This window comes from Squalius cephalus (genome assembly GCF_949319135.1).
Source record: "Squalius cephalus genome assembly, chromosome: 19".
Lineage (NCBI taxonomy): Eukaryota > Metazoa > Chordata > Actinopteri > Cypriniformes > Leuciscidae > Squalius > Squalius cephalus.
In genome coordinates, this window is record NC_137140.1 from 1,493,141 (window position 1) to 1,518,083 (window position 24,943).

The window sequence follows — 24,943 nt, forward strand, 5'->3', positions numbered from 1 at the left end:
CGCAGTGTTCGGCGATCTTCTCCGTCACGTCCGGACTCAGAGATTTCCCAAGAAACAGTGCGATTTTCTCCACGGATCCTTTCAAATCCTGACCGAAGATTTGAATAAAGACAAGCTTATATCATCAGTGGTAACGACAGCATGATGAAAACAAGCTAAAGGAGTGTAAATGGTCTGTAAATAAAGTCTTAATGTGAATATTTTGTAATGTTTACAGGCTCTTCATGCTTTGTAAAATAATAAATCTTAATCTTAACTGAAGTTTTAACTAGCATTGCAAAAAAAACGGAAAGAAAACCACATGGAGGGATTGATATTTGCTTATGCAAGTACGCTGGAAAGTTCAAGGGTAAAAAGGTTGGGAAACGCTGAAGTTTAGAACGTCTCGCTCTCAGGTTTTACTACAGTATCTGTTATCTCTAGATTATCGGGGAACTCAGGTGTAGTAAAGATAGTGATAAACTCAAGCTCCATATTCACTCCAACTTACAGCGATCATCTCCTCATAGAAGATGTACAGTATGGACTCTTGATCTTCAGCATTAAGCCAACTTTTCACATGATCAAACCAGGAACCAAACATGACTGTGGAGAAAAGAAATCACACAAAAGCTGTAATAATTACAGGACAAAGAGAAAACTATATTACCACATGTGGTATTGCAAAAAAGTTGCATATGCAAACTGATATGCTGCTGTCTGGAGTCTATAGGCAGGAGAATCGATTTGTACTTCAGTATTTGAACCTTTGGCTTGTTTGCTCTAGTGAGAACATCCCAGCTAACAAACACAGAACGTTTGGCTGACATTAATTAACGAAAGCGTTCTCTGAATTAGTGCTGTGAAATGATTCATCGCATCCAAAATAAAAGTTTGTGTTTACATAATATATGTGTGTACTGTGTATAATTACTTTGTATATAATACACACACATGTTGTATCTTTAAGAAATATCTGCATGTATATATACTGTATATATATATATATTTATTCAACATTTTATATATAAGGAACACATTTTTTCTTAAAGGGGTCATATAATGGTACATGCACTTTTACAAGTTGATTGTACTGAAATGTGTGTTGGCAGTGCCTGTACACAACCATCATAAAATGATAAAAATCCATCCAGTGTTTTTTTTTTAATCTTCTTATATGTTTTCCCGTCTCAAATCAAGCCGTTCGATCTTGTGACGTCACACGGTCAGACGCCCCTCCCACGATTGTTGATTGACAGCAGCGTTTCAACACAGACCCGCCCTCTCTCGTGAGCGAGCTGTCAATCATAGTCCGCCGTTGTTGATACGCTGGAGCAGAATGGCGTCTCAGCGAGTGTGGTGTTCTGTTCTTGGGTGTAATAACGAACACAGCATCATTTTGATGTTCCTAAATCCGAACCGCTGAAGACGCAGTGGCTGAGTTTGTTTTCGAAGGGAATATTCCCCACGATCAACGTCAATGCTTTCATGTTTGCGCGAATCATTTCACCAGACTGCTTTACACACGAGGGTCAGTATAAAGCTGGTTTTACTAAGAAGCTGCTCCTGAAAAAAGGATCAGTACCAACTATTCGTGCTCCTGCTGCACCTCCAGAAGAAGTGAGTGAGTGTAACGTTTTATTAACCTTTATATTAATCTTTATATTAATCTTTGCGTATCGCTTGCTGCACGCTTCAGATGAATGCGGCTATTTTTACACTCAGGGTACATTACGGCATGTTTTCTATGTATGACGTTCTCAAAATAATTCATAATCCCATGTTTATAATAAACAACGCGTTATGGTTATTGTGTTATGGTTATAACAAACGGTGTCCGCACAGAACAGAGGGGCGGGGTGAGCAAAGCTCATTATCATTTAAAGACACATGCACTTAAACGGCGTGCCTAAAACAGAGCTGTTTTTGACCAGGTAAAATGAGTGTTTTCTTACAATACTAATGAGAATTTTTAATTAAAGTATTTTACAAACTTTTAATTTAGACCCTAAAGAATCATATTAGCTTGTACAAAAATGACACTATATGACCCCTTTAAACATATACATGCATGTGTATTTATATACACCAAATAAGTATACACAGTACACACACATATATTATGTAAACACAAACTTTTATTTTGGATGCGATTAATCTCTGAATGAATTAAAACTCTGAATGTTCAAAAACGTCCTTTGAAAAGCCCTCTTTTATGGTTATTTCTATGATTAATTATTCCAAACATATTATTCTTGTATTTATCCATTAATGCTTTTCTGTATGTGTTGGATTCAGACCAGACATCAGCTCCACCTCTACTCTGAAAACATCTTTATTTTTGTGGCTACTTCCCCGAACGCATGCTATGTATTGTACTTCCTTCTTCTGCTCAGAGTGTTTTCCTGTGTAATATGTGTGCTGTCTTGTTTAATATCAGATTTCGTACGTGTTGGTCGTCTAAGAAGCTGCTGTATTTGCAGAAGTTCTAGACATGTTAAAAATGACTGTAAGTGTCAAAACCACAATGTGTAGCTACGCTTGCGAAATGTAATACCAAGAGGCCAGAGGTGATTCTTAGAAAACATATTTTTGACATGATTTGCATAATAATAATAAAAAAAGGTAATTGCAACTTTATATCACACAATTCTGACTTTTTATCTCAGAACTGCGTGATATAAAGTCACAATTGCAAGTTATAAAGTCAGAATTGTGAGAAATAAAGTTGCAATTCTGACCTTTTTTTCCTTAGAATTGGACTTTTAAGAAAAAAAAGTCAGAATTGCGAGATATAAAAAGTCGTAATTAACTTTTAAAATGTTTTATTCTGTGGCGCAAACAAGCTTCCATTCCTGATCTGAACACATGTTAAATTATACTCTGCTTTAGCTCTTGCATCTCAAATATGGAGGCTGTGGATGATAAGAGAGCTGAAATCCTACTGTCTCCGTCGAGGAACTTCTCCATGAACTCGTCTTGAGTTCCCGGGTTCACCAGGTATGAGGCCATTCCATAGTAGTGATATGAGGACGTGAACACGTCTTTCGGGTTACGCATGACATTCAGAACCTGAAGCACAGAGCAAAGCATGCAGAAGATGATGCACATGATTTATGATTGATGAAGTGCACCTGAACGTTGTTGTTGTTGTTACCCTGGGCTTTATTCTGAAGTAAGACTCGTTCATCATTGCGTGATGGTAGTGAGTAGCAAAGATGCGAGGAGACGGTCTCTGGTCTAAACTGAGCAGCATCGCCCGGTGTTCCTCCAGCCACGGCACTCGGTCCCAGTTCGGCACCGTCAGCACCGGCGTCAGATCGCCCTCGCTCACTATCAAGGGCACGACCTCCTGCATCCATGTGGTGCCTGAGAACATTGAGCAAACCACGGGTCAGTGACATGATTCTGAGTTTACTCAAACACACTGACACATGGTGTACACATCTTTCAAAATCACTTGAGTTTACTCAAACACAGTGATACACTCTTAAAAATACACTCTTTAAATGATCACATTTTGTATTTGTACATTTCTGAAATACATAACTTAGACAGTTCCCTCTGATAACAGATCACTCTAAATTATAATATGGACTCATTTTCTGTAAAGCTGCTTTGAAATGAGTATGAGTATAGTGAAAAGCGCTATACAAATAAATGTGAATTGAATTGAATTAAAAATGAAGGTTATTGGCATTGATGCCTATATATTAATGCCTATAGATTCATTATTGATGCCTATAGGTTAATATTAATCTCCATATCATGTTCACTGAACAACATCCGCTCTCACGTTAACACAACACTCGTGATTTCGTGAACGTGCGTTGGAGATTATTATTTTGGAGGCATCAATGCCAATAACCTTCACTTTTAATTTTAAAAGAAAATGGTAAATTGCGTTTTTTTTGCGTTGCTTTATAAAATTGAGGTTAAACCCCTGGAGTCACATGGATTACTGTAATGATGTCTTTACTGCCTTTCTAGGGCTTGAAAGTGGTAGTTGCGTAGACTGTCAATGGAGGGATCAGAAAGCTCTCGGGTTTAATCAAACAGGGGCCGTATTCACAAATAATTTTAAGGCTAAAAGTGGCTCCTAACTGGCGGATTTAGGAGCAACTCCTAAAAATAATGGGCGTGTCACTCGTAACTTTAGGACTCCTAATTTTTTTGACTAAGAGTAATTCACAAAGCATTTTAGCCCTAAAAGTAGCAGCTAAGCCTGGGACAGCTTAAAAGAAGTCGAGAGGACTCCTAACTCACTAAGACCTTCACAAACCGCTTTTTGTGGCATTTCACGTTGTGATGTTCTGAAATGCGTATGCGGCGCTACAGGAGCTTCCAATCGCGAGGGAACTATTCTGCATTGTAGGCATAACTAGGGATGCAATAACGCCACCAACAACAACCAAAACTAGGCTACTCATTGCATGTTGTAATGTTTCATTGTGAATCAAATTAAAATGTTCTTCTCTTTGCAAACGTAGGCAGAGGCATATAGTGACAGATTAATTCAATAATGTTGCAAAGATATTGCATCAATCCATATGTTTCATTAGGCTACTAGGCTATTTGTTTTTCCTTACTCTTTATTCATTTAGGCTATTTATTCAGTTATTCATCATCTTCCGTCCTTCGCACTACTTGTGTAGCGCACGCATTCTCAGACCTGTCACCTGTCACTCATCATCGTAGGGGAGGGGGAATCATTCCCGCGTTACAATCATCAGCCAATCAAGGTGGTCACTTCAGTCAAGCTCGTGCATGAGTAATGACGTCATCCATAGCAACGAAGACTCACTCTTAGTTTAGGAGTTGTCATTTTTCTTTACTAAGAGTAGGTCTGAACGGCGTTTTAACTTTTAAGAGAAAACTCCTAGCTAAAATCTTTTAGTGGGATTTAGGAGTACTCCTAGTGGTAAGATAAAATGCTTTGTGAATACGGCCCCAGATCTTCATTTGTGTTTTGAAGAAGAATGAAAGTCTTACGGGTTTGGAACAACATGAGGGAGAGTAATTAATGACTGAATTTACATTTTTGTGTGAAATAACCCTTTAATTGGCCTAGTTTCCTAGTGTGTGCCAGTTTGTTTCTATAGCTACTGATTAGTTTCACCTGTTTTTCATTTAGCTCACTTTGTTTGCCCGTGTGTGTGTGAGTGTATGAGTGAGTGTGTGTGTAGTCCTGAGTTTCTTTTGTTCAGTGTTCCGTCAGTGTTGTGTGTGGTTGTGGATTCTAACTCCCAACTCTTCCCATGTACGCCTGTTGGATTTATTGAACGACTGTTTATTTTGTACTTCTGTATTCATCTTTATGCACTCATTACATTCTGGAACCTTTATTATTAAGAGTGTATGGTGTAAACGTTTTTTCGAAACCAACGAAGAGTACATCTTGGCCCATGCGTTTTAAACTACACTTTATCGTTGACTCTTACTGTCTATGATAGCGGCTGCGTCCGAATCGCAGACTCTCTTGAGTAGCTGCTTATTTTGAATAGGTAATTACTTCACAATCACTAAAAAAAAGTACATTCTATAGTTTGAGTGTGTATAGTATGAATGTAACCCAGATGTACTACATTCACCAGATGTTGTCATTATCATGTGACCTACTAGTTGCTTCACAGCCGTTCATATATCCTCTCCCGTGGCCTCATGGGATAGTAAAGTGTCCATCGTATGCACACTTCAGAATCTCACTGGAAGAAGTCGGTCATCCGGGGACTTTTTGCCTACTCCGTGAATTTGTACATTCTTCTTTTGTCACATACTTTTTTTCCTACTATACATTAGGGAAGTATGTGTTTTCAGATCCAGCCACTGGTCCACTTTGCAAATGCTAAGTTTGTAATTAACATGCACAGCCATGTTTCTACATAACAAACATTCCATTCCAGAGCAGATTTTGTCCGGAAATAAGAGTGAATGGAAGAGAAAGCAGACTGTGTAGTGTGTGTGTGTGTGTGTGTGTGTGTGTATGTATGTGTAGTGAGCTGCCTACCTAGACAGCATTATGGGGGAAATCGATTGCATTTCTCCTGCAACTTAAAAGAATAACCCAGTAGTAAATTCTGCAAGAAATGTTGTTACAGTTGTTAACATACAGTAGGCTAAATGAGTGAACCCGATATTTATGATATGACCCTGACAAAAAAAATGTACACAACAAAGGTTTTTTTCAACATGAATACCAGAGTCAAAAACTAGAAAGTGATTGAATGGTGAATTATTGCAGGTTAAACGAACTACACAATAAACACACGTTATTACAAGTGTACAGTGGGCTCCTATCTGCTCAGTGACGCTTTTACAGAATGATAATTATATAATGTTGATGCAATAATAAAAAGGTAAAACTCTGCAAACTCACCAGATTTGGGATAAGTGACGATCAGAATGTCATCTGGACGGAAAGTGAACTCCTCATAGTATTTCAGGCTTTCAGGAGGGTGTAAATGCGTCGGCACGTACACACCTTTACAAACCGAGTACAGTTCTGCCTCCGTCATTTTCTGAAGCAAACCAACAATAATAAACCACAAGTTACAGCTGAGCTGATGTAGATCCTGTAAGACCGCGAGAACTCACGCGACCGCAGATGCAGTACGGCAAGCCGCTTTTACTTTTATTTTTTATTTTTCATATTAACAATTTAATTTTCACTAGTTAATAATTCTTGATATCAGAAATTGGATTTTTACTAGTATCAATGGCGATTTTTGATGTTACGAATTACATTTCCATAAGTACAAATGTGATTTTCTTAATATTAATAATGACACCAACACTTGCAGAAATAATAATAATAAAAAATTAGAGTTAAAATTTAATTCTTGATATCAGAAATTGGATTTTTACTAGTAGGCCTAACAATGCCGATTTTTTGATATAAGGAATTACATTTCCACTAGTAAAAAAATTCATTCTTGAAATGACCATCACTTGCAGAAATACGAATTTTCACTTGTTAAAATTTAATTCTTGATATCAGATATCATTTTTTACTATTAAGAATTACATTTCTATTATTAATTTTTTTTTATTGTTTTAATGTTCAAACAAAAGCCAATAAACATTTTTTGAAAAAAAATAAAAACATTTCTACTAGTAAAAATCTTTAATTATTGATATAAACAAAGTCGTCCTCATTTGCAGAAATAGGCTACTAATTTTCACTGGTTAAAATGTAATTCTTGATATCAGAAATGGTATTTGTACAAGTAACAATGGCAAGTTTTAATATTAGGAATTACATTTCCACTACTAAAACTGTTAATTCTTGATATCAACAATGACGTCATCACTCGCAGAAATACACATTTTTTCTAGTTAAAATGTAATTCTTGATATCAGAAATTGGATTTTTACTAGGAACAATTTTTTAATATTAGGAATTACATTTCCACAAAATGTTCATTATTAATATCAACAATGACGTCATCACTCGCAGAAATACTATTTTTTACTACTTAGTGCTTGATATCAAGTATTGGTATTTTTGTGAGTGATGACGTTATTGTTGATATCAAGAATTAACATTTTAACTAGTGAAACTGAATTGTTGATATTTAGAAATCATATCCTGGAAATGAATAAAAGTCTAAACGGCTTGCCATAGTAGATGTTGTTTTGGATGACGAGTCACTGGACCGTCATGTAATCATGGTAACACCGGGGCTTTTTTGCAAGAGTTTGGAGGTAACTACATGTCATAATTGTTTATTTTATTGTGCAAAACTTAATGCTTTTGACACTTACTGAAAATTATTCCCTTACTGTAGTTGTTTATTAGTTTATCAAAGCTCAAAGAGCTTCTATACACCTAATACTACACTGCTCAAAAAAATTAAAGGAACACTTTGAAAACACATCAGATCTCAATGGGGAAAAATATCATGCTGGATATCTATACTAATATGGACTAGGTAATGTGTTATGAACGAAAGGATGCCACATCGTTTGATGGAAATGAAAATGATCAACCTACAGAGGACTGAATTCAAAGACACCCCAGAAATCTAAGTGAAAAAATTATGCAGCAGGCTTGTCAATTTTGCTGAAATTTCATTGCAGCAACTCAGAATGGTACTCAGTAGTTTGTATGGCCCCCACGTGCTTGTATGCATGCCTGACAACGTCGGGGCATACTCCTAATGAGACGACGGATGGTGTCCTGGGGTATTTCCTCCCAGATCTGGACCAGCGCATCACTGAGCTCTTGGACAGTCTGAGATGCAACCAGGTGATGTCAGATGGACCGAAACACAATGTCCCAGAGGTGTTCTGTTGGATGTAGGTCAGGTGAGCGTGGTGGCCCTTCAATGGTATCATTCCTTCATCCTCCAGGAACTGCCTGCATGCTCTCGCCACATGAGGCCGGGCATTGTTGTGCACCAGGAGGAACCCAGGACCCACTGCACCAGCATAGGGTCTGACAATGGATCCAAGGATTTCATCCCGATACCTAATGGCAGTCAGGGTGCCATTGTCTAGCCTGCAGAGGTCTGTGCGTCCCTCCATGGATATGCCTCCCCAGACCATCACTGACCCACCACCAAACCGGTCATGCTGAACGATGTTACAGGCAGCATAACATTCTCCACGGCTTCTCCAGACCCTTTCCTGTCTGTCACGTGCTCAGGGTGAACCTGCTCTCATTTGTGAAAACCACAGGGCACCAGTGGCGGACCTGCCAATTCTGGTGTTCAATGGGAAATGCCAATCGAGCTCCCTGGTGCTGGGCAGTGAGCACAGGGCCCACTAGAGGACGTCAGGCCCTCAGACCACCCTCATGAAGTCTGTTTCTGATTGTTTGGTCAGAGACATTCACACCAGTGGCCTGCTGGAGGTCATTTTGTAGGGCTCTGGCAGTGCTCATCATGTTCCTCCTCGCACAAAGGAGCAGATACCGGTCCTGCTGATGGGTTAAGGACCTTCTACGGCCCTGTCCAGCTCTCCTAGAGTAGCTGTCTGTCTTCCTGGAATCTCCTCCATGCTCTTGAGACTGTGCTGGGAGACACAGCAAACCTTCTGGCAATGGCACGTATTGATGAGCCATCCTGAAGGAGCTGGACTGCCTGCGCAACTTCTGTAGGGTCCAGGTATCGCCTCATGCAGTACTGACACTGACCCTAGCCAAATGCAAAACTGGTGAAAAACAGTCCGAAAAGATGAGTAGGGAAAAAATGTCAGTGGCCTCCACCTGTAAAACCATTCCTGTTTTGGGGGTTGTCTCACTGTTGCCCATCTAGTGCACCTGCTGTTAATTTCATTAACACTAAAGCTGCTGAAACTGATTACCAACCCCCTCTGTTACTTAACTGACCAGATCAATATCCCAGGAGTTTAACTGACTTGATGCTATTCTCTGATTAACAAGTGTTCCCTTTATTTTTTTGAGCAGTGTATAATCAGAGGTGTAAAAAGTGCACTGAAATCACATTTAAGTGAAAGTATATGGATACTGAGATAATATCCGCCTATCTACCAAAAACAAGTTTATGTTTTGATGCATATGTGGTTTATTTTGATGCATCAGGCTTTTATGGCTCATATAGTCATATAGATATTGTAAGAATATGGAGGGAAAAACAGCTCAATTTCATTCAGAGACTCAAACTGAGCAAAAATGCTGCAGATCTGATATTTAAATGGACAAACAAAGTGTTGAAATTCTGATGCTTCTAATGCAAATGAATGAGATCTTAATAACAGTACAGATACTTACATAAAATACATATAAACATCAATATCTACCGATAATATGTCTTAGTAAGTTGATATTTCAATTCTTATGTTTATGATCAAAGCTCTGTAGCTTTAAAACAAATAATGCAATGCAATGCAATGAAGATTGAGAGACGAACAAATAAACCAAATAAAACTAAGCCAATCATTTATTTCATACATTACGCAATAAATTAAAAAGCATATTTTTAATCACAAAATTCAAATAAAATGGAAATTTCACACAAATAACAATAATTACTGTTCATTTTAAATTGTCTTTTATTTTAAAAAAACAATGATATAAAAATGTCTGTTAAAGGCCTGTTGTTATTAAAAGCAGGAAAGATTAAACATTTTTTCAGTCCCACGGAAATTTGAATTTCACATCTTTCATTTTGTCTTTGTACACAGCATCAAATCGCTGCTCTTGAGCCTCGTTGAAATGATTCTTCCAGTCGCCTGCGATTCCTGATGAATAAAACAAGACAAGATTACAGTAACTCTTACAGTCAATGATATTCAAGTGAAACGCTTTGGATAATTCACCCAGAAATGACTTCACACACACTTTTATAACACTATTTTTGGTGCTTTTGCAACTTTTGAAGCATGAAAGAGTGAGTGTATTATCACTTTTTTCTCAATTTCTGCCAATCACTTTAAGAAGAATTGATCTGTTACCTTTCCTCAGGAATTCAGATTTCTTCTGGTTCATGAATTCCTCAGGAACCAGAGAAAGGTTGGACATTTTGTTTTGCTTCATGTTCTTGAAAACGCACTGGTCGGCGATCTTCTCAGTCACGTCCGGACTCAGAGATTTCCCAAGAAACCGGGCGATTTTCTCCACGGATCCTTTCAAATCCTGACCGAAGATTTGAATGATCACATGTTGGAAATCATGATGCATTTTCACAGGGATATCAGTGTTTTACTGAACAAAAAACAATGAAAATAAGCAATGATGCTGCCTCCTTGTTTGTTTGTTCTATACTCTATACTTTTTTGAGATATGGGAAAAGCGGACATGTGAAGAACCTTAACCTTAACCTACTTTGGATATTTCGACCAAGTTCAATGAGGTTCAAGGACATGAGAAAGCAGAGATTACGCCAGAGAGACCTTGAAAAAGACCTTGGACAACTTGGCAATATTACGACTGCTGATAACCTAATAAACTGAGTGGCCTATAAACGACGGATGAGTTTATTCTGGCTTCAGAAACTGATTCCTATACCCTTCCTACAATTGTGAACACCTTTGACTGAAATCTGTTTTATTTGCCTTCCTTACATTAATATGAAAAGAATTAGACTTTTCTGGACCCAGATTTCACTTACTACACCTAACCTGGGAATAATAAATAATAAGATTAAAGGTGTTACGATCTCAAGTCTCGCTCTGGAGTTACTCGCCCAAACCAGCTTGACCCGACTGTTATCTCACGATTACAGAGACACATGAACTCTGACGGGTGTAATAAAAATAAACCAATAAACTCAACCTGCATATCCACTCCTGCTGTGTGAAGTGCCTCGTTTATCTTCTGCTCTGAGGACTTTTAAGTCAAAATGTATTTCTTTTTCCATAAGGCTGCATCCAACATCGCATACTTCCCTACAATATAGTAAGCGGAAAACAGTGTGTGACAAAAGAAGTTTGTCCGGATTCACAGAGAAGCAAAAAGCGCCCGGATGACCGACTTATTCCGGCGAGATTCTGAAGTGTGCATACGATAGACACTTTACTTTGGCGTACGGTTTTTCATGTGCTATAAAGTAGCAAAGTATTTAATTTCAGACGCAGCGTCAGTTTCCGATCAGCTTCTGTTTGGTTGCTACGGTTACTGATTACGTTGTTCACCTGTTTCTTGTTATCCTGTGCATTTACACCTCACTGTTTAGTTCAGTTTATCTGTTCTGAGTCGGTTTGCATTGTTCATCAGTTCCTCCTGTTCTAGTGTTTTGTTTTTGGTTAAAGTTTTTAATGTTGTTTATGTGTCTATGTGGTGTTTTTAATCTGCTTTAAGACAAACCATGTGTAAATTCATAAGTCGACAGCATTGCTGAGTATTTCCTCCTTAAAACTGCAGTGAACCAAAGACAGTCTCAAAAACACGCTTTGAAATCGCTGGTGTTTCTGACGTCACAAACTACCTTGTAACCAATCAGATCAACGTGTGATCGTCAACCAGTGGATCTCTGAGCTGAGTGAGTGAGTGGAGGCGGGGCTCATTTGCATATTCATAGAACCGCGCATACTAAATGAGGCAAGGGTGTCGAGTTACATTCAAGATATTGATATATAAAGGCAATTTAATTTTTTTTCAAGGAAAAAACGTTTAAATATGTCATTTTGGTGATCAAAGATGAGTTTTAAGGGGTAAAATTATTGACTACAGGCGGACTTTAATAAAAGACGGCTGCATTTAGATCATTGCCTGTGTTCTCCTGCTTTAAATCAACCCGTGACATGAAAAAGATACTTACAGCGATCATCTCCTCATAGAAGATGTACATTATGGACTCTTGCTCTTCAGCATTAAGCCAACCTTTCACATGATCAAACCAGGAACCAAACATGACTGTGGAGGAAAGAAATCACACTTGTAATACAGCACAAAGAGGAATAAAGAAAGACTGCAAATTTACAATATTAGGACATATTAAGTTGCCATTATAATCTATCCAGTCAAACTACATGAGGACGGAACAGAACATCAGATCTAGACCAGTTTTTACAGTTTAAGAGATTCATGGTCACAAATATGGAGGCTGTGGATGATAAGAGAGCTGAAATCCTACTGTCTCCGTCGAGGAACTTCTCCATGAACTCGTCTTGAGTTCCCGGGTTCACCATGTATGAGGCCATTCCATAGTAGTGATATGAGGACGTGAACACGTCTTTCGGGTTACGCATGACATTCAGAACCTGAAGCACAGAGCAAAGCATGCAGAAGATGATGCACATGATTTATGATTGATGAAGTGCACCTGAACGTTGTTGTTGTTGTTACCCTGGGCTTTATTCTGAAGTAAGACTCGTTCATCATTGTGTGATGGTAGTGAGTAGCAAAGATGCGAGGAGACGGTCTCTGGTCTAAACTGAGCAGCATCGCCCGGTGTTCCTCCAGCCACGGCACTCGGTCCCAGTTCGGCACCGTCAGCACCGGCGTCAGATCGCCCTCGCTCACTATCAAGGGCACGACCTCCTGCATCCATGTGGTGCCTGAGAACATTGAGCAAACCACGGGTCAGTGACATGATTCTGAGTTTACTCAAACACACTGACACATGGTGTACACATCTTTCAAAATCACTTGCAACCAACAATGAGTAGCCTAAATTTCACACATGCATTTAAAACTAGATGTTTTCTTGTGTTTATTCATCATTGATTCTTATATGACATTGTCCCACTTGATAAAAGTGGAAATTTAGCTTGCAAGTATAACTAATTTTTCTGCAAGCAAATACGTGTGAAAAGAAGTACAGGAACGGCATGCTTCAAAAGAATATACTTAGTAGGACTTAAGTCTTTGAAATATAGAGTTAAAGAATACTGCATAATGCACACAACACTTATGATAAACTGAAATATACTTTAATGTCATTTTACATTCAAACTTTTATGTCATGTATTTAAAGTCCCCCTGTGGTGAAAATCCAGCTTTTAATGTTGTTTATGTGTCTATGTGGTGTTTTTAATCTGCTTTAAGTCAAAGCATGTGTAAATTCATAAGTCGACAGCATTGCTGAGTATTTCCTCCTTAAAACTGCAGTGAACCAAAGACAGTCTCAAAAACACGCTTTGAAATCGCTGGTGTTTCTGACGTCACAAACTACCTTGTAACCAATCAGATCAACGTGTGATCGTCAACCAGTGGATCTCTGAGCTGAGTGAGTGAGTGAGTGGAGGCGGGGCTCATTTGCATATTCACAGAACCGCGCATACTAAACGAGGCAAGGGTGTGGAGTTACATTCAAGATATTTTAAGGCATGAAGATGAAAAAACGTTTAAATATGTCAGTTTGGTGATCAAAGATGGGGTTTAAGGGATCCAATTATTGACTACAGGGGGACTTTAAATATATACAGTGAGAATTATAATCAAGTTCTTTGCAGCAAACTTTCATTTTCACCTCATTCTTTTATTTGACGTCAGTGACACTTTTACAGTAATCTGCACCATAGAATGATAAAACTCCATCCTTTTCTCTTGGTAATTTCTTGTAAATTATCCTATGTAGTTTTTTCCCCTCTTTTGTTGTTTCTTTAATGCTATTATGAATGCAACATGAATACAGTTGCGATTCTCTGTAAGTGTGTAGTATATTGTTAATGCAAAAAAAAGAAAGAAAAAGGGGGGAAAAAGAAGAATAAAAAGGTAAAACTCTGCAAACTCACCAGATTTGGGATAAGTGACGATCAGAATGTCATCTGGACGGAAAGTGAACTCCTCATAGTATTTCAGGCTTTCAGGAGGGTGTAAATGCGTCGGCACGTACACACCTTTACAAACCGAGTACAGTTCTGCCTCCGTCATTTTCTGAAGCAAACGAACAATAATAAACCACAAGTTACAGCTGAGCTGATGTAGATCCTGTAAGACCGCGAGAACTCACACATCCCGCGTGACCTTCGTGTAATAATCAACACATCGCTTTCGCAATAAGTGCATAAGTTCAACATGCTCCTGATTCCCTGCTAGTGTGCAAACAGTTGCTTTCTTACCCATTGCAATTCTTCAGTCAAACCAAATCTTATTCAGACACCAGATGTAATTTTTGATAGTTTTCACTAGTGTGATCAGGACACTATAGATCATTTATGTAAGCGAGGAGAGCAAAATAAAGTAAACTGTGACATATTATACCCAAATATTCTTCATACAGTGATATACCAGTAAAATTTATAACAATTTGGCACCAGAAATGATTGGCACACTTTGAGCTGATCATGTTCTGCTGAAGTGTGTTTTCTTTAATTGCTAATGCTCTTTTTACACACAGACTGAACACAATGAAGCATTGCTTGGTGATTGGTTGAGCTAAACTGGTATTATCTAATTGTGTAGTTAAATTTAACAGCTGACAGATATTCAACATAATTCATGTGTGAGACAGTCTAACAGAAGGACGGACAAAACCAGTCAAATATCAACTGAGTTCTGCTCATATTTTATTACCATTTTCTAAATTATAGCGAATAAACTGATAATGTGAGAAATGTTGAAGATGGCTGAATAAACTCTGGTGTGACTGTATTTGTTGCAGTGAAGCACAAAGTCTTCTAGATACTATAATTTATAAAATAACTCAGGTTTTCCAGTGTCTTTTGTGAGCATAATGACTTGTTTGTCTCTGCTGTTAAAAAAGGCTAAAAATGCATGTTTTATGTTTTATATATGGACTTTTAATGCCTGTAATAAAGAGCTGTATAAATTTGGCACGAGAGACATAATATAGCATTTTAGTTACTCAAACTAAAACTGAGCAGCCAACCATTCGTTTCATACATCATGCAATAAATTAAGATGCAGTCAGTTCTGAAGGCACATGACATATACATTCATTATTCTAATCATTCCCATATTTTTTTGATAACAAAAATCAATTAAAATGCAATGATTAGACAATGCAAAGACAATTAAGATTATAATAAAAAGGGACCTGTACATATAAAACCAGATGTTTAAAAAAGCCATTTTGTTTTGCTTGTTTTTGTTCACAAAGTCCAGCGGGAGTTCTTCTCTATATCAGTGTCAGTGTTTCTGAACTCCTGAAACGCCTCCATTGTAGTCTTGAGTTTCTTCCGGGAACGAACACGTCACAATATTCCTCATTATAATAATTCATGCGCAGAATAAAGGGGCGGGGCCTGGTTGAGTTAGTTAGTAGTGTGTTAAACTGGCGGTTATGGAAAGGGGCGGGACATTTTCCAAACACACTCGACCAATCACAACACACTGCTCCAGCCGACCAATCAGAGCACAGTGTGCTGTTCAGGAGGAGGGGCTTCATAGCGACAGGAAGTAAACAGAGCGTTACTGACAGACTGGGAAGAGAGGAGCCGCAACAATGGAGAATATGAGGAGAATAATCAACATTCAAGCAGGAAAACATGTTCTAGTAGAGTAGAAAAAACAAAAGGGCAAAAATAGATCCTCTATTTAGGGTTACGCAGAAAGTTTTGTCCTTCTTTCTTATGTAGCGCTGTGAGATCTGGCAACCAGTAGCCGAGGTTTGTCTCCTGACATCTGAATGAGTTCCAGGGAACTAGAGGAAGAAGAAGAAGAAGAAGAAATGTTGTTCGCTTAAAGTACAGAATCTGTTATTTAATAACATAATAACATATTGATATTTTCATAATGCGCTCAGATGGGCTGTAATCCTGCTCACGTCTGATAGTCGAGTCCCGCCAGACTCAGTCCGTTCACTGCGAGTATCCGATCACCTTCTCTCAGTCTCCGGGACAAAGCAGCCGGAGAATCGGGAAGAACTGATCGGATGTAAATCCCACTGACGGGAAACGGTGTTTCCTGCGTAAAACAAATGATTGTGACTCCACATTGTTCATGATTCAATGGAAGCTTTCATTCACCACAGAATGAAAAATAACAAAGGTAATTGCGACTTTTTATCTCACAATTCTGACGTTTTTCTCACAATTGCGTGATATAAAGTAGCAATTGCGAGTTTTAAAGTCAGAATTGCGAGATATAGGGCTCTATCTTGCACCCAGCGTATCTGGGGGATACATCACCCATGTATCATTCCTATTTCTCACCCGATGCACAGCGGACTTTTCCCTCCACAGACGCACGTCTGTAAATTAGGGAATGAACTTGCGCTCCCGGGGGCGGTTCTGGGAAAAGAGGAGGCGTGTTCCGGCGCAAACGTTCCCTGGTGCTATTTTGCAGTTTCAGAAAACAATTCCTCCACTGACCAGGAGAAACCTCGTCTAAAGTCAGTGGCGTTGCACATGTTATTCAGAGGCTATTTTAAGGGCGCATGCTTGGCCATAATGTAGCGTGAGCACAACACACACACACTTTGCTTCTCTCATCTACACACAGACGCAGCAGTTTTCATTTTTGCAAACCATACATTATTACAAGGAAAAATATTACCACACGAGGGAAATCATTGTTGTGTCCATGAAGATGTGAAAAATAGGCATAAATCTAGCTTACACATTTACCCAAATTATCATACGCCTGTTTAACCGAAGCTAATCTGGGTGTGTTTCTCCATCGTTAAAATAGGGCCCATAGTCAGAATTGCATGATATAAAGTCAGAATTGTGAGATATTAACTCGTAATCGTGAGATAAAAAGTCACAATTATCTTTTAAAATGTTTTATTCTGTGGTGGAAACAAGCTTCCATATGATGCTGTATGAAAACACATCAACACCTTTATTCCAAACTTTATTCTTTATCTACACCTTTTACCAAAAAATGTGTTTGTTTTTTGCTCAGTATTTTTATCTTGTTTTCCAGCACAAATATCTCAACATTCATAAATCAAGATACATTTACTGGAGAAGCCAAATGACTGAAGATATTAAGTTAAAAATCTGTCATAATGAAGTGAGTTTGTGCTTAAAACAAGAACAAATATCTGCCAATGGAGTCCCTTTGAATTAAGATTATTTTTCTGACTCCATTAGCAGATATTTGTTCTTGTTTTAAGCACAAACTCACTTCATTATGACACATTTTTCATAAAACCAGACTTAATATCTTCAGTCATTTTGCTTCTCCAGTGAATGTATCTTGATTTATGAATGTTGAGATATTTGTGCTGGAAAACAAGACAGAAACACTGAGGAAGAAATGTGCAGTGTGTAAATAATCAGAGAACTAAGAATATTCCATCTTTAACCACATGGTGATGCTATTGAGCTGTAAGGAAACTGTAATATTACATTAATAATATGTTGCTTGTTATAGAAAGGATTTGCTGTAATTGAAGTAACTGCATGATATTCCAACTAATTATTGTAATTAATCACAATTAACTTCATATTTCAATATATGCTGAGAAAAGTCCCTAAATGAATATCATTCAAATTTATTGTTTTTGCAGATTAAAACAAAATTGAACAAAATTACTTCTGTCTTAAAGTCGCCATGAAATCAAAATGGACAATTTTTTTATATATTGCAGTGTTTATTATAATAATTTATCATTATTGTTTTAAATTCATCTCTTAATCTTGAATCAGAATAACTTCCCCTCCCTCTTCATCTCTTCTCTGATGACGTGTGTACTAGCATTAGTCGTTTCTCCTCTATTGTGTCGTATATCCGAGTGAAACGCTTCTGAAACAAGAACAAATGTGGGCGGGGCTTGATTGTGTCTGTGGGGAATTGATTGGATGGTTGTGGTTTGCTATTGGCTGATATCATGTGAGTGACAGGTTGCCCCACCCTCATCATCAGAGAAGAGAAGAGATGCTGCCAGAGGAACTAATTCTGATTCGAGATTATTAACACAATAATGATTTCAAATCTCCCAGGGATCCACTCACCTGTCCGTCGACCAACATCAGACCCAAACCACACGCTGATCTCTGCAGCTCCAGCACAAACACATCTTCATCTTCATCTTCCTCTCCATTCTCACACTCCTCACTCGCATCTACAAACACACACACACACACACATGCTTTTGTGTTTCAAACATTCTGCTTCCATACAGCTTACATGCATAATGGTTATGGACATACTGTACATGAAGCAAAGTTTATTCAGCCATCTTCAACATTTCTCACATTATCAGTTTATTCACTATAGTTTAGAAAATGGTGATAAAATATGAGCAGAACTCAGTTGATATTTGACTGGTTTTGTCCGTCCTTCTGTTAGACTGTCTCACACATGAATTATGTTGAATATCTGTCAGCTGTTAAATTTAACTACACAATTAGATAATACCAGTTTAGCTCAACCAATCACCAAGCAATGCTTCATTGTGTTCAGTCTGTGTGTGAAAAGAGCATTAGCAATTAAAGAAAACACACTTCAGCAAAACATGATCAGCTCAAAGTGTCCCAATCATTTTTGGTCCCAAATTTGTATAAATTTTACACTGTATGAAGAGTTATTGGGTATAATATGCCACAGTTTACTTTATTTTGCTCTCCTCACTTACAGAAATGAGCTATAGTGTCCTGCACACACTAGTGAAACAGCATCAGACATGATCTCTGGTGTGTGAGTAATGTTTGGTGTGTGTGTCCCGCACCTTCCTCCTGTGCGCCGGCACCGCTGGATCCGGGCGTCTGAGGGTTCGAGTCGGTGAGCTCCAGGTTCTGCGGTGTGTTCGGTGGAGTCAGCAAACACGACGGATCCGCTGATACACTATTATTCTGAAGATCAAGACTCTGCAGTTTAGTGTTTAACAGAGCGTCACATGATCCCGAGTCGATCGCGCGAGGAAACAGCGACTCCGCCTGACCAACCTCGAGGCGAGCTTTAGGATGAACCTCCAGTTTCAGGAGCTTGGCCTCCATCGGCACTGCACACACCAGCTGGAGGAACACACACTTCAATCATACATGTGTGTGCGTGTGTGTGAGTGAGTGTGAGTGTGTGTGTGTGTGTGTGTGTGTGTGTGTGTGTGTGTGTGTGTGTGTGTGAGTGAGTGAGTGTGTGTGTGTGTGTGTGTCTGTGTGTGTGTGTGTGTGTGTGTGTGTGTGTGTGTGTGTGTGTGTGTGTGTGTGTGTGTGTGTGTGTGTGTGTGTCTGTGTGTCTGTGTGTGTGAGTGAGTGAGTGTGTGTGTGTGTGTCTGTGTGTGTGTGTGTGTGTGTGTGTGTGTGTGTGTGTGTGAGTGTGTGTGTGTGTGTGTGTGTGTGTGTGTGTGTGTGTGTGTGTGAGTGAGTGTGTGTGTGTGTGTCTGTGTGTGTGTGTGTGTGTGTGTGTGTGTGTGTGTGTGTGTGAGTGTGTGTGTGTGTGTGTGTGTGTGTGTGTGTGTCTGTGTGTCTGTGTGTGTGAGTGAGTGAGTGTGTGTGTGTGTCTGTGTGTGTGTGTGTGTGTGTGTGTGTGTGTGAGTGTGTGTGTGTGTGTGTGTGTGTGTGTGTGTGTGTGTGTGTGTGTGTGTGTGTGTGTGTGAGTGAGTGTGTGTGTGTGTGTGTGTGTGTGTGTGTGTGTGTGTGTGTGTGTGTGTGTGTGTGTGAGTGAGTGTGTGTGTGAGTGTGTGTGTGTGTGTGTGTGTGTGTGTGTGAGTGAGTGTGTGTGTGTGTGTGTGTGTGTGTGTGTGTGTGTGTGTGAGTGTGTGTGAGTGTGTGTGTGTGTGTGTGTGTGTGTGTGTGTGTGTGTGTGTGTGTGTGTGTGTGTGTGTGTGAGTGTGTGTGTGTGTGTGTGTGTGTGTGTGTGTGTGTGTGTGTGTGTGTATAAAAAACTAAATCTAAATGATGAAGGAGGCGGATACTTGAGGCGGTTCTGGGGATTCTTAAAAACATTTTTGTTACTTAAGATAAAATTAATGTTAGTATAATAATTTTATAAAATAAAATTTAAAAAACTTTGTTTTATTTCAGCTAGTTTCTAAAAATTTCTCATTTTCATTTACTATAAAATATAATTATTTATATGAAATGAAATATTATACATATATATACAGTGCTATGCATAAGTTTAGACACCCATGCTAAAGTTGACTAAAAAGAGGAATAAAAAATCATCTTTTGGAAATTGAACGTAATGCCTTAATTTAAAAAATTAGGAAAAATCCAACCTTTAAGGACACCAATTTTCTTTGTGAATGAATAATGTATTGTAAATAAATAAATGTTCTTCCTTAAAATACAGGGTGCATAAGTCTGGACACCCCTATGTTAAATTCCCATAGAGGCAGGCAGATTTTTATTTTTAAAGGCCAGTTACTTCATGGATCCAGGATACTATGCATCCTGATAAAGTTCCCTTGGCCTTTGGAATTAAAATAGCCCCACATCATCACATAGCCTTCACCATACCTAGAGATTGGCATGGGGTACTTTCCATAAGATCATCTCTCAATGCAAATCAAACCAGCTATTAGGCTAACTGAAATAAAACCATGCCCATCTCTAGGTATGATGTGATGATGTGGGGCTATTTTAATTCCAAAGGCCAAGGGAACTTTATCAGGATGCATAGTATCCTGGATCCATGAAGTAACTGGCCTTTAAAAATAAAAATCTGCCTGCCTCTATGGGGATTTAACATAGGGGTGTCCAAACTTATGCACCCTGTATTTTAAGGAAGAACATTTATTTATTTACAATACATTATTCATTCACAAAGAAAATTGGTGTCCTTAAAGGTTGGATTTTTCCTAATTTTTAAAATTAAGGCATTAAGTTCAGTTTCCAAAAGATGATTTTTTATTCCTCTTTTTAGTCAACTTTAGTATGGGTGTCTAAACGTATGCATAGCACTGTATATATATATATATATATATATATATACACACACACACATTATAATATAATTTATATACATATATATAAAAATTATATTATAATCTATATATATATATATATATAAATTATATTGTAATATATATATAAATATATATATATTTTATAATTTATCATTTAATTTAAAACTGAAATAAAATAATATGACAAATATATAGACATATTAATAAATGCTACTACAAATTCTAAAACCCAACACACAAAAATTATTAATTAAAATGTATGTAAAAAAATTTATATATATAAAAAAAAAAGTATATATGTATATACACTAAAATAGCACTGCCCTAAATGAGAACCTAATTGGTGAAATACAATCAATATTCATATTTAGTTCTATCATATGATAAAGATGAAGGAGGCGCGTACTTGAGTCGGCTCTGAGGATTCTGGGTCTGTGATTTCCCTGATGACGCTCAGGAAGTGATGTAGTTCTTTAATGAGATCGCTGTCACTGATTGGTCTCTTGAGCTCGAGTGTGAAACCGTCGGCTGGAAGAACGAGCGGCGGATGATTGTCGAAACTCTCCAGGATATCGGCTGCAAACACACAAACACACCAAACGTGAGATTTATTATTAATAAAAAAGAAGAGTATGTTACAAATAGTACAGTATATAAGAAAATACAACGGTAACACTTTACAATAAGGTTCATTAGTTAACATTATTACATGGCTTGGTTGAATTCTAATGTAGAAAGCGGTCTTTTATTTCTTGATATCAGACCGCTGCGAAGTATAACCAGAGCCCGTCTACTGAGAGCCTGGCCACTCCCTATTGAGTCCTATTGTACCGAATGTTGGTTGTAGTTCCACCAGAGCTCCACTGGGGGCGATCGCCCATGAGTGCAGAATGAATGGGAGTCTATGGGGCTAGACGGCTAAATGTGTCTCTTTCACCCGATTGCCATTGAGCAATCTCAGATTTGATTGTAGGTTTTGCAAGTTCAACATGGGTTATAGGTCGAAAGTTGAATGAACGAATACTTATGTCCTTTCCATTTCTTACAGGTTGACTAGACAAAAAATTACATCCTGAGAAAAGTGGATTTTGAGGGTAGCGCCATAGACCTCCATTCATTCTGCACTCGTCCTGTGTGCGCCCTCATGTGGAGCCAGAGTGGAACTGCACTCGTCCTGTGAGCGCCCTCATGTGGAGCCAGAGTGGAACTGCACTCGTCCTGTGAGCGCCCTCATGTGGAGCCAGAGTGGAACTGCACTGGTCCTGTGAGCGCCCTCATGTGGAGCCAGAGTGGAACTGCACTCGTCCTGTGAGCGCCCTCATGTGGAGCCAGAGTGGAACTGCACTCGTCCTGTGAGCGCCCTCATGTGGAGCCAGAGCGGAACTGCACTCGTCCTGTGAGCGCCCTCATGTGGAGCCAGAGTGGAACTGCACTCGTCCTGTGAGCGCCCTCATGTGGAGCCAGAGTGGAACTGCACTGGTCCTGTGAGTGCCCTCATGTGGAGCCAGAGTGGAACTGCACTCGTCCTGTGAGCGCCCTCATGTGGAGCCAGAGTGGAACTGCACTCGTCCTGTGAGCGCCCTCATGTGGAGCCAGAGCGGAACTGCACTCGTCCTGTGAGCGCCCTCATGTGGAGCCAGAGCGGAACTGCACTCGTCCTGTGAGCGCCCTCATGTGGAGCCAGAGTGGAACTGCACTGGTCCTGTGAGTGCCCTCATGTGGAGCCAGAGTGGAACTGCACTCGTCCTGTGAGCGCCCTCATGTGGAGCCAGAGTGGAACTGCACTCGTCCTGTGAGCGCCCTCATGTGGAGCCAGAGTGGAACTGCACTCGTCCTGTGAGCGCCCTCATGTGGAGCCAGAGTGGAACTGCACTCGTCCTGTGAGCGCCCTCATGTGGAGCGAGAGTGGAACTGCACTCGTCCTGTGAGCGCCCTCATGTGGAGCCAGAGTGGAACTGCAGCCAGTTCAGAAGCCGGAAGTTCACTGAGAGTGGAAGTTCTCGCCTTATTAGACATTCTCTGGTATAACACACCGTTGCCATGAAAAACAGAGCGTTGCTATGGACGCAGGATTCTAACCGTAGAGACAGAATGGACTATTTTCTTTAGCGGAAGCAATACAATCGTTTTTAAATCAATAAACTCCTTTTTAAATCAATATTTTGTGTCAAATTATTGATTTATTTGGTGGGTAGCCATGTAATAAGCGGATAATGTAGAGTGAGGCGGTTGTTATAGCGAATAAACCCCTTCAGGATTCAAGCGCCGCTTCGCTCCAGGTCCCGATCAGCCAGTCGGGGGTGTATTCGCTATAACAACCGCCTCGCTACACATTATCTCTTACATAGTTGATGTATTTATTAACATGAACTAAAAATGAGCAATTCATTTGTTACAGTATTTATTAATCTTTGTTAATGTTAGTTAATAATAATCCAGCTGTTTATGTTCATGTTAGTTCACAGTGCATTAACTAATGTTCACAAGATTTTAATAATGTATTAGTAAATGTTGTTGAAATTAACATGAACAAAGATTAATAAATGCTTTATAATGCTAACTAGTGTAGTTAACTAATGTTAACTAATGAACTTTATTGTAAAGTGTTATCAATACAACAAATGTAACAGAGTTGCACACTAGAGGGAGTAATGTAGATCTATGAACACACTGAAACATTTACACATTTACACAGTTTTAAATGCTACTTGCTTCATAGAAAATCAAATTGAGTCAATATAAAGCTGATTTCTTTCTTAAATTATGTAAAACAGAGTTTTTTACTGGAAAATGTGCATTTGTGAACATAGAATGTTGTCATTAAAAGAATAAAATGTATTATATAAGCCTGACTGTGGACTATAGTTCTCCAAAAGACCAAATAATAAATGTTTCCAGAACAACACAAACTGGCCATCAATGTTCTTGGTGATAAAATCACAAACGTTTTGCCAAAATGATCTTACAAACGGGCAGTGCCGGAATAAATGAACCACAGTTTCAGGGCAACTGTCGCAAAAAGTGCAATTAAAATTTAACTAGGTAAATTCTGTGTATAATTCTGAATGATAACCTCCTTAACTTTGTTTGTATTTACATATTGAGGTACAAGCCAAACCTTTTCCACACAATATTGTCTGTCAATTGATTCCAATATGAGACCCTGGACCACAAATCCAGTCATAAAGATAATTTTTTTGAAATTGAGATTATATATCATAAGCTTTCCATTGATGTCTGGTTTGTTAGGATAGGACAATTTTTGTAAATCTGGAATCTGAGGGAGCAAAAAAATCAAAACATTGAGAAAATCGTCTTTAAAGTTGTGCATTTATGTTCTCGATTGTGCTTCATTCACTCACAAATATAAATGTTTTATATATTTACGGTAGGAAATTTACAAAATATCTTCATGGAACATGATCTTTACTGAATATCCTAATGATTTTTGGCATAAAAAAAAATGGATAATTTTGACCCATAACATGTATTGTTGGCCACAGATACACCCGTGCGACTCGAGACTGGTGACTTGATCCAGGGCCACATATGAGTAAATATAAGGCAGAGACATATTGTTTCTTTGAAATAAGGCTCTTATGGAGCCGTTTCGTGAGTTAAAGGGATAGTTCACCCAAAAATGAAAATGCTGTCCTCATTTACTCTCCCTCATGTTGTTCCAAACCTGTATGACTTTCTTTCTTCTGCTGAACACAAAAGAAGATATTTTGAAGAAAGTCGGTAACCCCATTGACTTCCATAGTAGGAAAAAAAAATACTATGGATGTCAATGGGGA

The 24,943-nt window shown here is 38.7% G+C and overlaps 3 protein-coding genes across 3 annotated transcripts in view; all 3 read right to left on the bottom strand.

Annotated features, from left to right (window-relative positions):
- Window positions 1–6,570, bottom strand: part of LOC307146984 (sulfotransferase 2B1-like) — a 7,496-nt gene extending 926 nt beyond the window's left edge. Inside the window, exons 1-5 of the mRNA XM_079851394.1 lie at window positions 6,356–6,570; window positions 3,137–3,348; window positions 2,925–3,051; window positions 491–585; window positions 1–88 (exon numbers count right to left, since the gene is read on the bottom strand). The exon at window positions 1–88 is cut by the window's left edge and continues 93 nt beyond it. Coding sequence (XP_079707520.1) covers window positions 1–88; window positions 491–585; window positions 2,925–3,051; window positions 3,137–3,348; window positions 6,356–6,494 — 661 coding nt within the window. The 5' untranslated portion in view covers window positions 6,495–6,570. The remainder of the gene's footprint in view (window positions 89–490; window positions 586–2,924; window positions 3,052–3,136; window positions 3,349–6,355) is intronic.
- A 2,812-nt stretch (window positions 6,571–9,382) lies between these two features.
- On the bottom strand, window positions 9,383–14,738 carry LOC307147335 (sulfotransferase 2B1-like). The gene is made up of 6 exons (XM_079852026.1): window positions 14,119–14,738; window positions 12,728–12,939; window positions 12,516–12,642; window positions 12,201–12,295; window positions 10,396–10,576; window positions 9,383–10,182 (listed from the first exon to the last, which is right to left on the bottom strand). Exons 1-6 carry the CDS (start codon window positions 14,255–14,257, stop codon window positions 10,073–10,075), a joined length of 864 nt encoding a protein of 287 aa, XP_079708152.1. The 5' UTR covers window positions 14,258–14,738; the 3' UTR covers window positions 9,383–10,072.
- Window positions 14,739–15,107: 369 nt separating this feature from the next.
- radil2b (Ras association and DIL domains 2b) overlaps window positions 15,108–24,943 on the bottom strand; it is a 52,986-nt gene continuing 43,150 nt past the window's right edge. The window contains exons 12-16 of the mRNA XM_079851979.1: window positions 21,553–21,722; window positions 18,966–19,251; window positions 18,250–18,359; window positions 16,113–16,252; window positions 15,108–15,989 (exon numbers count right to left, since the gene is read on the bottom strand). Coding sequence (XP_079708105.1) covers window positions 15,917–15,989; window positions 16,113–16,252; window positions 18,250–18,359; window positions 18,966–19,251; window positions 21,553–21,722 — 779 coding nt within the window. The 3' untranslated portion in view covers window positions 15,108–15,916. The remainder of the gene's footprint in view (window positions 15,990–16,112; window positions 16,253–18,249; window positions 18,360–18,965; window positions 19,252–21,552; window positions 21,723–24,943) is intronic.

Excerpts from the sequence above, each read along its gene's own strand:
- LOC307147335 (XM_079852026.1), bottom strand. The coding sequence starts at position 14,257 with ATGACGGAGGCAGAACTGTACTCGGTTTGTAAAGGTGTGTACGTGCCG. Across the intron at positions 12,296-12,515 it reads GAAGTTCCTCGACGGAGACA|TCATGTTTGGTTCCTGGTTT; the intron begins GTAGGATTTCAG and ends TTTCCTCCACAG. Across the intron at positions 10,577-12,200 it reads TCTATGAGGAGATGATCGCT|GATTTGAAAGGATCCGTGGA; the intron begins GTAAGTATCTTT and ends ATCTTCGGTCAG.